A 17,758-nucleotide genomic window follows, 5' to 3' on the forward strand; every position below is an offset into this window, starting at 1 on the left:
CTCCCTCTGTTTTGCTAGGTTTAAGATGCTGAAGGAGTTATGCAAAATCCAGGCCTGACATAAAGAGGTGCCATTTTGAGGATGCTTTGGAGCAAGGACTGAAGCTGTATATTTAGTTGGTGTGCACGTTTTAAAAGCCTTGGGGAAAAATATCATTAAGGGGTCACCCAAGATTAAAATCAACTTATTTTCGACAAATTATTTCAACTTTTAATTAACAAATTATGTCATATGGGAGTATGAGATGGAGTCCCAGCGGCTGTGACATAACTCGTGCAGCAAGGTAACCCTTTGCTGTGTCTAGTGTGAACAGCATCACCTATGTATTTGACAATACAACAGTCAATCCTTCCCCTTCTCCTCCCTCTTAATATCAGCTAATTGCAGTAGTTCCTACAGGAGTGCTGCACACAGGGAGATGTACCTCCATGAGGATCTGTCCCCTTCTATTCACAGCAGCAGACAAGAAACAGGAGAGAAACAGGAAGGATACCTTCCTTTCAGACTATTTTCCATCTTGATTCAGCTCACTGTGGAGTGATAGGCTAAGTTTAATATAGGTGACAAGGGTGTTCCTGGCTACAGCAGATCTATGTAAGTGGATGTAGAAGTTTCCAGTAGAAGCATAAGCTAACTAAGCTGCAGTTGCTTAAACTGGAACACTTTATCCCTACTCTGTTTAGTTGATGCTGGATATTGGCACATGCTGGTATTTGCTCTGTGGTACGTCTTCCCCCCAGCTTCACTGGAAACAGCAAAACAAACTTCCCTGTTGCCCTTAGGGGGAATTAGACACATGGAAAAACAATCAGCTGTAGGCATAGCTGAAGAGGCAGCCAGAGAGTAGAGACGGCAGCTTGACAGTGTCATTTCTCTTCAAGCAATATTCCACAAGAGCAATGAAAGGATGAATAGTCTGTGCTTGGTTGACCAGTTTTAGACCTGTGATCTTTAATAGTCACTTATTAGCTACCCTAAATGTGACCGGACTTCAAAGGCTCTTCTCAGAGCAAAATAAATTGCCACTTTCTTTAGTGAGTGAGGCGTAGAGTTACTACAATCATCTTTATTTGGCTTTTCTCTCGTGCTAATTTCAGAAGGGAAAAAATTACCCTAAACAAGTATCACTTTTTCACTTGTCCTATAGCCTCACCTGTTCCCTGACTTTTATTTATTTTTTTTTTTAAAGTTACATAGGCTTACTGGCCTGGTTTGACATCCAGATGACAATTGTGTTCACAGCTAATTGCAAGTGTGGAGGTTCAGCTGCGTTTCATGTGGCTCCCACTGTTGCAAATTTGAATTCAAATAAAGGCTACTGAAATGTATCACTCCTTTAGGTACCAGCCTGATTTACTGGCTGGTTTACCCCAGTTTCTGGGTTCTGGGGCCATTCCAGACACCCCTGGACACACTCATGCTTTGTGTCCTTTGCTAATGTGAGAGAGGGACACACAGTCTCAAGTGGATAGAGGATATACATCAACAAGCTCATTGTTTCTTAATTTATCACCAACAAATAGGCAATTAATGAACCCCAAATACTTCTTTGCTGTATACCTTGGATGTCTTCTCCCCTTTGCAACAGAGCACAGCTAGGTTTAAACGATGATATCGTAAACTCGGCCCACTCTTCCCAGCCATTCCCGTACTGCCTGGCGGACACGGATATCTGTCACGTGGCAAGTCAACTGGCTGATACAGGGGAACACTGCTGGCTGCAGGGCTGTGAAAGTTTGGTCTGGCAGGGCCTGAATCTGGTTGAGAACTGTCAGCACCATGTTAGTCCATGCCTACAAACAAAGTGGATACAAAAAAAGACTCTTTAGAAGACCTTTCTAAACAGATGAGTCTGTCAGTTGAGGCAGAAAATAAGGTATCTGGTGGTTGCAGCCTCATAAAGACAATTGAGTAACGCAGGAAATATTCATTTAATGTTCACTGTCTTCCTAATTCACACTGAGTACTGTAAGTCATTGTTTGACTTTGTATTGCAGGTATCATGCTCTTGCTTCATCACCTTTTATTTCATGCCACAGTGAACAAAGACTTACAAGTTTGATGCTTTCACTGGTTTGTTCACTGGACATGCAAGCAGTGAGGTTCTGTTTAGCAACAGAGCCCACTATTTCTGCTGTGGAATTAACAAAAGAACCTTCTTAAGTACAAAGGCATTGTGACAAGCAGCATGACGTTTTCAAAAGCTTTAAGAGGGCTAGAGGCTTAGCAGTAGAATGGTTAGGGTTGGAAGGGACCTCAAAGATCATCTAGTAAGGAATGAGTTCTTTGCAGGTTGGTAGTTCTGAGGACTAAGTGCAGCTTTGGCCCCAGTCACAGAAGCACTCTTGAAAGCTGTACTAGTGTGTGCCTGATAACACTTCCCTGAAGACTGATTTTCTTTTGATAGGACAGAATCAGGTTTTTATCAGTGCCAGCTACTGAAATATTCAGTCCTCATCATGATGACTTCTTTATGTAACGAAGACATTTAATGAAGAGATTATAATCATAGAATCATAGAATGGTTAGGGTTGGAAGGGACCTCAAAGATCATCTAGTTCCAACCCCCTTGCCATGGGCAGGGAAATCCTCCACTACACCAGGTTGCCCAAAGCCTCATCCAACCTGGCCTTGAACACCTCCAGGGATAGGGCATCTACAACTTCTCTGGGCAACCTGTTCCAGTACCTCACCACCCTCAATGTAAAGAATTTCTTTCTTATATCTAACCTAAATAATCACTGTAATTAAAGCAATAGAAAAAAATATTTATAGATATCTTTTTAATGATTGCTATTATTATTAGCATTCTACAAGTATGTCCTACCTGTATCTGGGCCTCGGCATCCCTAACAGATATATTCAAGGAGCTGACTGTGGATCCTGAGCGTGGCCTCTTCTCTTGTCTCAGGATCTCTGGACCAGCACTGAATGAATGTCTCATTTGACCTTGATCTATAAGATGTTGTGGCCGCTGGAGTATGGGCGAGTCTGGCCCTCTCGAACCCAGGAGCTCCCCTTTCTTTTCCACTTTGACCTCTTTGGTGAAGGATGTCATGGCCTGTTGCTGCTTTCTTTTCTTGTATTCTGTCATGAGCTTGGAGATAGTTTTGTCCGTGGCTATGGTGTAGATCTTGTTGCCAGCACTCTCCCACCACTCTTTTTTCCTGGTTTGCTCTTTTTTCTCTGGTTTAGGACTTAGGGGTGGGGGTAGCAGCAACATTTCTCCACTCCCTCCTCGGGGTGTCAGGCTGTCTCCTAGTTGGTCCCTGATTTGACTCCGATCATCTTCTGATGGTGTGTCCTTCCCAGATTGCCCTCCGGTTGATGGGGTGGAGGTTTCTGAGTGAAAGGATGGTAAAATGAAGAAAGGGTCGCCTTTGAACACTGGAGGCTCCTCTACATTATTCTCCAGGTCCAGATGCATCTGGATATAGTTGTTGCACAGTTCCATACAGAGCTTATGAAGCCGCTTGATTAGCCACCCCCAGTCCGCGTTGCTGACAGGCTGGACACTCAGAGATGGTATTCGAGCTCTCCACTGCCTCTTCTCCTTCCCTCGTGGGGGACTGACCTGGGCCGTTTCCTCAAAAATGTCTTCATCTTCTGAAGAACACTGCTGCGATGAGTCTGTGCTTCTCTCATCGTCTTCAAAGAGGATCTTTTTCACTTGCTCTGCAGTGATGTTCTCCTGGTTTGTCAGGATTGCACAAACCAAAGCATGGAAGTAAATGTTGAAGCTCATTGCTGACTGGCGATACAAGTTGGCAGCTCCACTAATGCCAGACACTTTTTTCAGCAGACACTTCAAGCCAGGTCTGGTGTCAAACTCTCTGGCTGTTCTGTAGGAGTCCAGCAGTAAGTCAAAGATGACAGCCAGGTTTTGCATGGAGATGTACCTGAGAAAGCCAGCCAACTTGTTTTCTGGTACTTGTATTGTCATTTTCTCCTCCAAGTTAGGAGGGCCTTTCACAAACTCTTCCAGTAAGATGTCATATAAGTTCTGGAGCAGTACTTGGTGGGATAGCAAGCTCACCACTATCGTCCTGAAGGGAATACTTGGTAAACCAAGCATGGGAAGGAGAAAAATAAAATAAAATTAAAATGGTGCATTGTGCTTTTACTAGAAGTACAAGAATTCTTTGTATTTAGAATCTAACACGAAAGATGCCAATGAAAGGCCAAATTTTAATAGCCTTGTCACAAAAAAGTGGAGGAAGATAAAGTTGTCTAGAATGGTCTTTCACCTACTTTCCTAGAAGGGAAGATGCTGATATTGTTTGAGAGAAATAACTGTCTACAGCAAGCATGCTAATGGCACTTGTGCAGAGGTGGTATTAAACCAAAGCTTTATTATAATTCTTGTCCTTTTCTCCAGAGATGTCTAACACTGAGAGATTAAATACTCTGTGTTTCAGTTACAGGGCAGCTGCAAGTACTCTCACTATTCCAGCCTGCTATAACTTAAGAATTTGTTAACACACAAGCTATGCAGCACCTCTGCCATCAGTCCCTGACTACATTTTCTGGTTTTGTTGCTGAACTTTGGCTAAGTTGAAATATCCTTAAAATTCCTCCACCGGCATTTCAGCCAACCTTAACTTTGCCATGACAAATGGAGGCCAAAACTAGTTTACTACTCAGTTTCCATTTCCACGAATGCCAGGAGTACTTCTTAAAAAGAAAACACAAAGAGCCAACCAACCAACTGATAGAAAAACATCTACAGAAACATCTGCAGTGCAATGGAGCATGCAAGGAAGCTTAAGTCTTGCTGAAGGCACATTTCACTGTTTGTTTTAAGACTTCAACTTGAACAGTGGGAGTCCAGCATGGAAGTACCTATTCCTAACCCTGTTTCTCAAATATAATACGGGGTGGTTCTTAGCTGTGCTTCTGTCAGAGAGATGTTGTAAGTTGTTCTAGATCTCACTGATACTTGATTTGCACAGGGAACCCAGGAGTGGCAAATTCCTCCAACCAAAGCTTTCTGGTCATTCACCAGTAAATAACATTGAGAGGCTTACAGGCAAGGGAGCCTAGGAAGAAAGGGTGGACCAGATTGTTGTTTGGTATCTCATGGTTTTAAAAATTATAAACTGTGAAACCTATCTTCAAGCATTTTAAAAAAAGTCTTCGCATAAGATTACAGCAGCGATGTTTTGAATGAAGCTGATGCTCTGGTACACATAGTAATACTTTTGATTTAGGGAACTATGATGGGTCACATTTTAATTAGCACTGCTATCAAGCAAGGAAGACATTTTTCAGTTTGCTTGCAATACTGAAGTTTTAGGTCTAAGTCAAAGTAAATCTTCATGTAACAGGAGATGTTCAGTTGTAGACCTTTTTTTTCGTTGCAAAAATTATTCTACTTACTTCCATTAAACAACTTTCAAAAGTGTTTTCAAAATACCAAAACAAAAAGTGTAATTTTATTTTTGAGAAATCATATCAAAACTCAGTTTTGAGAATGCAACATTTAAAACAAAACAAAACTGTGATGCTTGGGTAAATTTACATATGCCAGTTTGCTTACCATGACACAGCTGTCAGTGCTGATACATCAGTAAAATTTAGTAGTCTTATTATCTGACACTCCTAAAATCTTGATGAGTTAATACATACATTGGAGCTCTTTCTGGGGAAGTAGTTTTCTGCTGTAAAAATCATTACAGGGTCTGACTCAGAAAAGCTCTTAAGAGCATGTGCAATGTTAAATGAGTGCTTGCATTGATTTCAAGAAACTAATCCTGTTCCAAAAGCACGACCAGAATGAAGGCGATCTGCTTTTCTTGTAATAGCCAAAAAAGCAATTTCCAGGGACAATTTAAAGTACTGCTCAATTCCAAAAGAAACGAGTGCAGAACTATAGGTGAAAGCACACAATGCCAAAGCTGGTTAAGGATAGTATTTTCTTATTCTGCCCAAAGTTTCAAACTGAAATGTATTATTACTTTTTAGGAAGAAGAAAAGCTCCCTTACCCCAGCTTCCTGTGAAACGATGCAGCATTCAGGAAACAAAAGCAAAAAGGGAGAAGAGAAACCCCTCTAAGGTTAAAGGAAAACTTTTGAAAGGCCACAGTTACTAGCATGCAAGACTGGCATATTACTGCACTGCTGTAGCAAATAATATGAAAAACAGTGGCACAGTCAACTTTTGAGCCCTGTTTTGGTGAAAAATCAGCATTGCTGGGGTCATATTTGCCTATCGGCATGTACACTTTTCGCAGTTGTTTAGACAGAGGGCAGTGTGAGAGCATTCAGAGTTTGTATTAATTGCAAGGTTTATTTATTTATTTGTTTAACGACGAGCAGGACCCATGCTACCTTTACGAACACAGCCTATTAGATGGCATGGCCTTAAGTGCCATGAGAGGCGAGTACTCCTCTCTTTTCCTCTGCGTTCATTGAAACAAGAAGAATGATCTGCAAACGTTTGGATAAAGCAGATATTTTCCCACCACGAAGGAAGGGTTTGGACTGTGATCTCAACCCTTCTTTGTCTCTGAGCAGGGCCCTGTTCTCTGAAGGTGAGGCAACAGAGCACTTGCTCTTTGGGGAGACTTCTGTATGGCTACGTAAGAATAGAGACATCTTGCATGGTCTTTCTTCCTGTCCATCCAAAGAAGGACCATCACATTCTGGCTCCTTGTTGCAAACACTAGTTTTGCTTTGAATGAGAATGCCTGAAGTGGTACAGAAGCAGGTTTAGTATCCAGTAAAAGCCAATTTCATGCCGTGTATTACATACCTCGCAATAGAAACGCAAACCCTGAATGCAGAATTCCAATTCTTGACCCTATTGATGTTACAGCAGTTGTTTAAACAACTGAGTGCAAGCAAAAAGAAATAATATTTGACAGGATCAGATGGTCATGCAAATGCATGAGTTTCCGATGTGGTAACATATAGAAAGACTTTCACAAAAATAAAGTGCCAAGCAAAACCAACGTTCCCTAGATCAACATGTAGACAGTTTCGCAGCTTTGGATGTGATCTCTTCACTTTATACTGCTCCAGTTTATCCATTAACTTTTTCTACCTTCTTAATCCAGTAATACTGAATTTAAAGACCATTAGTAAAGCGGACATTACTTCATTCGTTAGGTATTGTTACAAACGTAACAGCAGTTCCAAAGCTTTCTTCAAATTGATGCTTTAAACTCTACTTCTTAAAGAAAAGAATCTCAATATTAAAAAGATTTTCCTAGTATTTCCTATGAGAATTATTTTCTTAATTTAATCTGCATTTCCCCTACTTGAAGGCTTTGTGTGACCTTATGTATCCTTCAGGTATTTGTAACCTACCAATTTTTACTGTCTATTAGAAGCATTTTCCTTATTTAGCTTTCTAAGGGCCACATTATAGACCCTGACACAGGCTTGCCCGTAACTGTAACAGCCCTTGCACATGCCTGCTCCCAGCGTATGGTCGTGGGAACATTTGGAGAGCAGACAGTAATACACTATTGTCTCCTGTGTCATAAAACCTACTTTTTCTTTCATCAGTGTATTTCATTTTTTGATGAGGCCTATAGAGAGGTACGGTTTGCCAGGCTCTGTTCACATCCCTGCCAGCCTGACAATGTTGTTACCTTGCTTTTCATGACACAGTATTTTCCTGGGAAGATATTTTACCTTCTCTGAGTATGCCCATTTGGTTTCTTATCTGGTGGCAGGTCAATGATGAGCACACACGACTGGGCATGTTCAAACCCTTCCTTGTTGCTAGGGGTCTTTGGGGAGCACTGAGTCTCCAGCATGAAGACCTATAAAACAACAAGTTACATAAAACAATCAGTTTAGCACTTGCAGTGGATCCTTGGGGAGCCTGAGAACATGATTTCCTGCATTGTGAAAGATCTGATACGATGAGTTATTTTACAGTGACAGAGGAAATGAAAGGTATCCCCGCCAGTCAGACTGGAGCATGCTGCTTTGGTAAAACAGCCTCAGAGCCATGGGCTACCTCCAGACACCCAGCAGAGCACAGGGCAAAGGAGAGACATCTTTTTCTTTGCACTTGTGTAAGGCATAATACCAAACACCAAAACAAGCTTTCTGCTGTCTGTATACTATTATCAGAAAATACCATGTGTAGTGGAGACAAGGGCCTGTTTGCATAGCTAGCCTGTTGTACCTAGAAAGGTTGGTTGTTGGAAGGATGATTTTCAGCCATGAATACACAACAGATACCTAACTTGCAATTCTTCGGGTGGGAAATTGGGAAACAACTCTCAGTCACTGTAGCTCTGTTTTGTAGCTTAGTAGTTGTGTCAAATCCCCACTAAGAAGGACTCAGGGAGCACCACTGATAGTGTCTACAAGAAAAGTATAAATGCCATGTTCCCTGCTTTCTTGAGTTCTGCATCTTTAAAACTTAACTTAAAACATTTTTTTCTATTCAAACAAAGTCTGTCCCTGCCACATTATTTGTGATCACAAATCCTGGTCTGAGTGTCTCAGATTTTCAACCAGCACCAAGGTATGATTAATCAAGTCAGAGATTGACACCAAACATCTGTTGGCTCCTTTAATTCAACTGCTTTCCCATGCTGAAACTGTCATACAGTTTTATGGTACCTTGCAGGTCATTAAGTTCAGTCTGTTATATTTCAAGGAATTTGTTTCATAGAACCACTTTCATAAAATGAACAACCTCCACTGTAGTCAAAAGGACCCTGAGAAGGTTGTCTCCAAGCTTGCTCTGCTGATAAGGTGTTAGTGGTGAGTTTTAAATAATTCCTTAAATGTCAGCATTATCCTGTAGTTCCCAGTAACTTTTTTCTTCTCTGCAATCTATACCCGGGTATTTATACAGAAAAAAAATCTGCATTCCTCTTCAAACTCTGCTTTGAAAGGTTGAACAAATCTTGTTTTTCTAGTTTCATGTCACGGTATCTGTTCTAGTGCATTTTTTGCCCTTTGAAATTATCATTCTTTAACAGAGTAGTTAAAAATGTATATGACATTCTTGATGAGAACAGTGCCACCACTATTTCCTTTTCTCTATCATAAGTATTTCCACTGATGTACGCTAGGATTGCCTTTTTTAAAGATACATTATGCAATAGGCTCATTGTCAGTCTTCCTCAGGTACCTATGCATCTTCCCTGACTCTAGACATTCCTAATTCCTACTTGCAGAGTGACAGTTTCAAGGGTTTTTTTCCTAGTTTGTATTACTTCTTCTCACTACTACTATTAGACAAATAAATGTTAGTCTGGTGATGAGGAAGTCTTTGCCCAGAGGGTTTGTGAGAAAGGTGGTGGTAAAGATGTACTTAAAGAAAAGCCCTAAATTTAAAAGGTTCTCTGACTTCCCCTGAAACATCAGTCAGTACCTGTTGTGCCATGGCTCGGATTCTCCAGTATTCAGCTTCGGCACTGGGCGAGAGGGAGGGGGCTGCCACCTTCACTTCACAGGCATCTCCATTAAAGCTTTCAGAACCACTGTGGAAATAGCCCAACAGGTTCTATAGAGAGACACAACATCAGACTTTCACTGGGCGTTAAACGAAGTCGGCGACTGTAGCATGGTCCAGCCTCGTCATGTGTAATACAAGATTCGGAGTCATCATCTGTCCTGTTACCACCAGCTGGGCACCTGCTATTTAGCACTCGATGTATTTGATGCAAAGGCATTACAATGTCTTATGTGTTCTGGTCTGTGATGACTTAACAGGACTTTTTTGTTACAAGAAAGATAGTAAGTTGAGAAATAATCTCTGCAGAGCATGCAGCCACAGGATCAAGCGAGCAACTTTGCCTTCTGTCTAGTTTTAGCCAATCCAGAGGAAGAAATAGATCAAAAAGTAAGTTTTAGCCTACTAAACTCTTCTGATTTCATACTGGCAGGGCAATTTAAAATAAGTCCGGACTACTAGTGACTAGCGTTGTCTGCACGTATTTAGAAAAACTGATTTCCCTCTCTTGTTGATCCAACATCTTTCATTGTGAGTGAACTGACAAAACAACAAAAGCTACCACATAATCCTTACACTGCTTTGCTTGGCTCTGTACCCAAAAAGTTTTCTGAAAAAGAAAAAGCAACCTGTCAAAAGTTAGTGAGTCTGTAAACTACTGTGATTACATTTTGGCTGTCAGCAAAAAGGCAGTTTACCTTTACTGGCTCCAGAGTGGCAGAGAACGCATCCTGCAAGGCACAACACGCAAGCCTCCACATCTCTTCAGTAAAAACAGGCCCTGCTGTCACTAACACATACCTGCAAGGACCCAGAAAAACGTTACCATGTACAAGAAGGAACTAGACAAATCTTACCTGTAATGAGAGAAGGTTGAAAACAGGACAAAAGGCCTACTCAGTAGCTAGCTAATGATATCCAATCTCCTCAGCTGTTACTCTGACCCACTTTTCTAATTACACTGTACTTTTGGACTTTTTTTGTTTTCCCCCGTTGCTTTTCTTCTTTAAGTAGTCATCTTGCCAGGACAAGAACCACACATTGTGTAAGTATATAACACAATGCTTATTTTGATTATGACTGTAATAACCTGGAAACTGTGAAACGTATTAATTACCTCTAAAGATCTGTGAATTCCAACAGAAAGATCCTTGATCATTTTTCCCAAGGATTAATTATTGACTAACTGCATATAAGTAACTTTTATAAGTGCTTTTTATGGGAAGGGTACACATAGCAATGCCTAAAATCACAGGTTCTGAAGCAGACAGAAAACAGCAAGAAAAGGTTAGTAAGTTTAAAATCCCTTATTTAAATAACAAGAGAGAGAGATATTGTAGATTTCTTTTGAGATGTTAGCCAACTTAATCAGTCCACAGGTTCTTCAAAGATATAAAAACATCTGGTTTTTGAATATGCTAACAGAGTGAATAGACTGTGTTACCTGATACAGGAGCAGCCAACTCTGGAAATAATTTCTGTTGGTTCTGCTACACAGGCTACCAGCAACTTGAAAAGATCTTTCAGCATAGCATTGATCATATTTTCATAGCCAATATCTATAAGGAAAAGACACAGAACTGGTTTTAACATCATTGTCTTCTCATTATAATTAGAGATAAACAGTCCTGCTACACTTACTGCTATTTGGAGAGTTTGCAAAACCAAATCTTTTTATGCAGCTGTCACTAGAGTTCAATTCCGAAACGTGCACCACATCAAACTGAAATAAGAACAGTCCTTTTGATGTTAACAATACAAAATGTCTGAGCTTAAGTGGTACTGGAGAAATTCTGTTAGATCCTGTTTCTGAATATTCTAGTTCTTTATGGTCAAAGTCTTAGTATCTTCTTCTGGAAAGCATAATATAGACTGTGATGATGTAATTTTGAAGATAGCCCAGCTCTGAGCAGAGGCTGGACTAAACTTCCCTAGGTTCCTTACAAGTTAATTTTTTCCATAATTCTAAACCCTATAAAGAAAGAAAAATAACTAAACAAACAGAAATATTCAACCCTCTTCCTCTCATTTTACAGCTGAGTAACCAAAAAGCAATGAAACCATCTCCCCAGGTAGCTCTTCAGTTACCTGCCACTGATGACTATCAGTAGATGTGACGGTGCAATGACATACCTGAGTGTATGAAATTTTGAATGTGCTCCACTACAAGTTCACAGGAAAGGCCAATGGCATGCTTGAAATTAGCAGATGCCACATCCCAGTAAGAATGGTCACCGTGGCTGCGATGGAGCCAAAGAGACATCGTGGGAAGAAGAAGATGTACAACTGCATAAATGCCAAATCCTGGGCCTTAAAACAAACACAATGATGGCTGTATATTTTTGCTTACAAAGCCTACATCCACAGTAAATTTGCTAAGTTGTTCTAAGCTTGAGGCCAGGGGTGGTGCTAAATTCTGAATCTTTTTTGGGGGGGATGAGAGGGGTAAGCAGTTTTGGATCTAATTGTGAGGCAGCATATGAATGTTTAGCCAACTGTTTTCCTGCTGTCTTTCTCAGCAGGGCTACAGGACTATATAATTTTCTTTTTCCATTTCCTGGACAGCAGACAAACGTTTTCTGTGGCTAGGATACTGATAGAGTACTGCACCTCTTTATTTGTGCAATAAACATAACAGGACGTTCAACATACTCTTAACGATACCTTTTGCCAACGCAGAACAATGCACTAACTGGAACAACAGAGCACACTCTGAGAAAACCCCTTTCTACTTGAGAATGTCTCTGTGAAGCTCTAGCACGAGTAACACACTTCACAGAAGTAGTTTAGGATTCTAAGAGGTTTGGGTCGGGGCTCTACTAGGTCACTTTTATCAAACCCTTTCCTTACCAGGTGTCTTGGCAACGTCCCTCAGCAATTCAAAGAGCAGATCCAAAGTAGGAGGCTGGTGCTGGCGAGGACAGTTGGATATGGCAGTTGTTAATTCTTCCAGCAGAATAATCCAGACATTGATAAGGCCTACAAGTAAGGAGACAAATATGAAAAGCCATGGGTGAGATACCGCATTGACCACAGGTGGAACTTGCCCTCAGAAGGTGATGGAGGCCAAGAAATCAATTAACTTAAAGATCATGGGTTCTTGCATGCTCACTGTTGCTGTGTAACGGTTGTGGGTAGTATCAATTTTAGAATGATGGTCTCCTTTTTCCTCCATTTTACTAAATTTGTGTTTTGTCTCATGCTTCCTCCTCCATGTACATCTTGTTTTGGTCTTCTTTCTTAGTTTACTACTCCTGCTAGTCCAGTCTCTTTAACCTTTTTTTTAAATTTTATTTTATTTTAAGAGGACATTTTACACATCTCACTACCACTGCAAATGCTGCCCAGAATGGTTTGTACCCATTTAGGTTTTGCTTCTAGGTAAGAATCCTAAGGTAATAGCCATAATTTAACTGTCTCTGTTTGGTGCCCAGAACTGAACAGTAATAACATTCCATGAAGAATGTTACTATATATAACATAAATATATTATATAACATTATATATTATTTATATTATATATCTGCCCCTCTACTCTGCTCTCTGCCCCTCTACTCTGCTCTCTTGAGACCCCACCTGGAATACTGTGTTCAGCTCTGGAGTTCCCAACACAAGAAGGACATGGAGCTGATGGAGAGGGTCCAGAGGAGGCCACGAAGATGATCCGAGGGCTGGAGCACCTCTGCTATGAAGACAGGCTGAGAGAGTTGGGGCTGTTCAGCCTGGAGAAGAGAAGGCTCCGGGGTGATCTTATAGCAGCCTTCCAGAAGCTAAAGGGGGCCTACAGGAAAGCTGGAGAGGGGCTTTTTTTACAAGAGCACGTAGTGATAGGACAAGGGGCAATGGATTTAAACTGAAAGAGGGCAGATTTAGATTAGATGGAAGGAAGAAGTTTTTCACTGTGAGGGTGGTGAGGCACTGGAACAGGTTGCCCAGAGAAGTTGTAGATGTCCCATCCCTGGAAGTGTTGAAGGCCAGGTTGGATGAGGCTTTGGGCAACCTGGTGTAGTGGAGGTTGTCCCTGCCCATGGCAAGGGGGTTAGAACTAGATGATCTTTGAGGTCCCTTCCAACCCAAACCATTCTATGATTCTATTCTATTCTATGATTCTATGAAGTATCATCAGGCTGTCTCACATGTCATCTTTAGATGGTAAGAGGTCACAGACAGAAGAGTATTAGATGTGGATATAGCAGAGCTGGACAACTACCAGAATAGCAGTCAGGATACAGGTAATACTGTGAGTACATATCTACATTCGCAAAAATGTATCCCTAAAAGATTATGGGATACAAGTAGTTTTCAATACAATTTTGAAGATAGTTAGGAACTGCTTCCTTTAATTTTTCACAGATCACTTCAGTAGTTCCCTATGATATTATGAATGACTAGAAGAATCTTGCATATTACACTCACAATGCTCCTGCAAGGTATAGTGTTATTCTTGAGTTAAGTCTCTAAAAGGCTATGGGGTTATTGGGCTAAAAAGGATTTTACTTTGGTTCACTAATAAGCCCTCCTCTGCCGCTGGCAGCCATGCTGATGTAGTCTGTGTCTGCATGATGCTAGCTAATTATGTTCCAAAAGCAATAAAAAAGGCTGCAAGGGAACTTTGTTTAAGATGCACTGAGTTTGCTGACTGCAAGATTCTTCCTGAGAATCGAGGAAAACACAGTGAAATCATTACTTAGTAACCGGGTTGATCATTTATTTATTCACACCACTTCCACAGGGCAGTATGTATGGTGACGTTGTTTGGAGTCATATAGCCTTCAATGATGTTTCTAGATAAGGAAACAGCACAAATCTCTCAGCATCAATCTGGGTTATCTTCAAATCTAGAAGAACTCAGTATCTTTTAGAAACATCCTCTTGAAGAGTTTGGCATGGAATCAAATACATTACGAAAATATACTGCACTGTCATATGGCAAAGTAGGCTAAAACATTTTGCCCCATCTTGGTACTGACTTTCAGCACTAGAGTGCCAGGTGAAGCACTGTCTTCTGTCTTTACTGTAAAGCTAGTTTGCCTGGCAAGGTTCTAATACTGTTACCAGCTAAATAAAAATTGAGTGAAAGTATCAGCGCTTAGCTCTGACAAGAACCAGACCAGAAGGTTTCTTTGCTACAGGGTGGCATTTCTATTCACAGCAAGTAAGACACGGGTAGGTAGAGCTATTTCAGAACAGTAGGCAAGCAGTGCTCATGTGAGGTGAGGAGACCCCAGGCCAAGTCCCACACTCGACTGAAAGCAGAGGCTTCTGTAACTTGGGTCTCCCACATCCCAGGTGAACATCCTAAAATTTCCAGAAAGAAAGAAAACCAAACATAGAAAGAAGAAAGTAGAAGACTTTTTTTTTAAAAAAACAAAACAACAACAAAACCAACCAAACAAACAAAAAAACCAACACAAAACAGACTTGTGGTTTGCTTTTTTTCAGAGTGCAGCTTTTCTGTCCTTTGTCCAGGGTAGCAGTGCAACAAGACAATCCAAGTGCTGGAAGAGCCTACACAAAAGCAGTTACCAAAAGTCATTCTGGCCAGGCATGTGAACGAAATGCATTGCAGCCAGCCTGCTTTCTGCCTGGTTGGAACTGGCTCTTCACAGAGGCAGCCAGGTCAGAACAACTCAGTAGTTCACATATTCTAGTGACTGTACTGCTTTGAAGGGCCATCATGAGGCCAGAAGCAGTAGGGCTGCATCTCTCTACCGCTTGGCTCCACGCAGATCTAGTTCATCAAACACCTGATTAATCCACAACACTTATAAGCCACACAAATAATCAGGAGAGAAATGCTGCTTGTTTTTCTAGAGGTCATAGTGCTTTTTATAGACTTTAGAAATACACCATTTAGTTCAACGGACCACAGGATGTAAGTTTGGAAAGGTATTTAAACAAGCATTCTTTATCTTTCTGGACTCTAACTCAACACCGATAATTTTTCTATTAAAGGCAGGCCTGCCAATACCAACCTTAAAAGGTTTCCACTCCTTTACTTCAGCCATGATCTAGAAAGTATTTTTGTGTTAGCTCTCAGAAATATATACTGGTCATATTATGACTACCGGGATAATTAAAATATTAATAATGAAAACGTTATCATCTTGTCCCAAGAGAGGGGTTGTACTTTTCTCATATATGAGCTGTATCTTTTAACATAAAGAGGGTGATGTGACCTGAACTTCCAAGCTCTGTGCGCACGCACGTGTGTGTGTAGACAAGAGGGAGACAATAAACTATGAAGTTTTTCCCCTCCTTTTTGCTTTCAGCAGTCGGCAAAATTTACAGCGACATGTGGAAGAAGCAATTGATTAATTCTGCTTTTACTGCTTCCAGTGCACTTACCAGTGTCGTCATCAAAGTCAGAAAGGATGCACTCAATGCCATCCTCGCTGCTGGCTGACTGTTCCTGCACTCTGCGGGGTAAGTTAACCAGCCGGCCACTGAGGAAGATGGGTTTCAAGGGCATTTTATAGATTTTGGCTAACAACTGGGGGAGCAGGAAGAGGGAGAGGAAAAAGAAGAAGAGATAAATATTCATGGGAAAGTTTGTAAAAGGTATCATATACAACACACGTACATAAAATAAAATAAAAGCTATGAAAGCAGCACAATGCCAGCATCTGTTCTGTTCACCCAGCGATCGTGTACATGAAAAACACAACTAGAGGCCAGAATTCTTCTGTTTGTTGACAAGTAAGGGGTCGAGGGGAGAAAAAGAGAGAGAAAAGCAATTTAAAACCCACACTTTTGGAAAGGGAGTGTGATCCCTCCTCGTTTGTGAAAGACAAATGTTCCTATTTACTGATTGCACCGATGACCTAAGAAGCTCTGTCAGCTGTACACAGAATATTCTGGAGCTCTGAAGGACTAAGTAAATACTGATAAAAGGACGTGTATAGGTTTACCTCAGAGCTTCATCGCATAGGTGGTCTATTACACAACAAATACAAACTTTGCAGAACTGTGCTATAGCTGGGATGCTACCAGTATTTTACCAGACCTTTCTAAAGCAAGCCATGTATTTGCAATATATAGACAGGGTTTCTTTTTGGTCATTCCTATTGTTCTTCAACTGGGAAGTGAAAAGGTGTAATAAGATAAAAACGGCTGCTTCTTTTAAAAAGGAGAAAATGTTTCTGCCTCACTGTGGGCTTTGTAAGCACGAGGAAGAATGATGTGATGCAAATAGTGTACAGACAGAACATACATTAGATATATGCATAGATATTCACTAAATTTTTTGAGGTGAACAGATAGCAAGTACAGTTTGATATGTCTGCTCTTTATTATTCTGAGCTATCTTATTCTTTCCTTCTCCCATCAGTCTGTGTATTGAATCCACCTGCTACCTCTGAATTTAGACATCAAGTCCTTTCAGATATGGTAATATCCTTTGTTATGCATTTGTATTATACCCAGGAAAAACACAGCCTGGGTCCAACAAAAAGACCTGCAGGTACTACAGCAATACAAGCAACATTATAAAATTGGACAAAAAAAACGTCCTAATAACCCTGGATAACAACCTGTGCTGTGTGCAAGAAGATTACAGGAAACATGCCAGCCTTCTAATTGTTACAGACTTGCCCTGAGCTTCAGATATGTTTTCATGGTACAGATAAGCTGCTGCTGTGTTTTAGAGGGTGTAACCAGTCGCTCTTCCTAAGATCTGAGAATTCTAAGGCTTAGGGTTTTTTCTCCTTCATTCCCAACACTGTTTGCAGTAACTGTTCAAATAAGAATGTATGTAGCTTTGAATACGTTACTAGTAGGTTTTGAAAATTCACATTTTCCCACATGCTCCTTTGGGTCTGAGCATTTCCATCTCCTCAGTTTTCCCACCATTAGCTGGACTAGAAAGTATGAGATTCCTTCAGATCGCCACCCTCCACCTGGCAGTGCAGGTTATTCCATCAGGATCACCACAGATGCCGTTGTGTTCATGCAAACCACCTCACCACTGATGCAAAGCCCAGAGGTCAGAACTGTTTCCTAGGCCAGGTTAGTACCTATACAAGACTATTCTTCCTACCTGAGAACATCTCCTGAGGTAATCAAGCGCGGGAAGGCACAAGTCTGTAGATGCAGATCCTGATCCTGGCACACAGTCACCCATCTCCTTACAATCTACTTCCCCTGGGGACAGGAAAGGCAGCATTGGGAAGGACAGAAGAGAAACAAACACAGTGTTAGTTTTCCTTTTTCATTGAGTTGTGCCATAATGTCTGAATAGAACCCAGAAAACATCCTTGTTTGATCTTATTAGATGACAACCCGATGACTCTCATACAAACAATACAGTAATATTTGGCACAGAGTACACAC

At 41.0% G+C, this 17,758-nt stretch overlaps 1 protein-coding gene across 4 annotated transcripts in view; it reads right to left on the reverse strand.

Annotated features, from left to right (window-relative positions):
• Positions 1 to 1,601: 1,601 nt before the first annotated feature.
• Positions 1,602 to 17,758, reverse strand: part of ARFGEF3 (ARFGEF family member 3) — a 98,248-nt gene continuing 82,091 nt past the window's right edge. For 3 of the 4 annotated variants that reach the window (XM_086632043.1, XM_086632041.1, XM_086632040.1), the window contains 10 exons: positions 17,466 to 17,569; positions 15,776 to 15,920; positions 12,278 to 12,406; positions 11,561 to 11,737; positions 10,872 to 10,986; positions 10,126 to 10,228; positions 9,347 to 9,478; positions 7,642 to 7,772; positions 2,828 to 4,058; positions 1,602 to 1,793 (listed from right to left, as the gene is read on the reverse strand). In XM_086632043.1, coding sequence (XP_086488169.1) covers positions 1,602 to 1,793; positions 2,828 to 4,058; positions 7,642 to 7,772; positions 9,347 to 9,478; positions 10,126 to 10,228; positions 10,872 to 10,986; positions 11,561 to 11,737; positions 12,278 to 12,406; positions 15,776 to 15,920; positions 17,466 to 17,569 — 2,459 coding nt within the window. Of the gene's footprint in view, positions 1,794 to 2,827; positions 4,059 to 5,985; positions 5,995 to 7,641; positions 7,773 to 9,346; positions 9,479 to 10,125; positions 10,229 to 10,871; positions 10,987 to 11,560; positions 11,738 to 12,277; positions 12,407 to 15,775; positions 15,921 to 17,465; positions 17,570 to 17,758 lie in introns of all 4 variants that reach the window. The other variant, XM_086632042.1, reaches the window with a different exon arrangement.

The sequence above is a fragment of the Tauraco erythrolophus genome, chromosome 2 (genome assembly GCF_009769465.1).
Source record: "Tauraco erythrolophus isolate bTauEry1 chromosome 2, bTauEry1.pri, whole genome shotgun sequence".
Classification (NCBI taxonomy): domain Eukaryota; kingdom Metazoa; phylum Chordata; class Aves; order Musophagiformes; family Musophagidae; genus Tauraco; species Tauraco erythrolophus.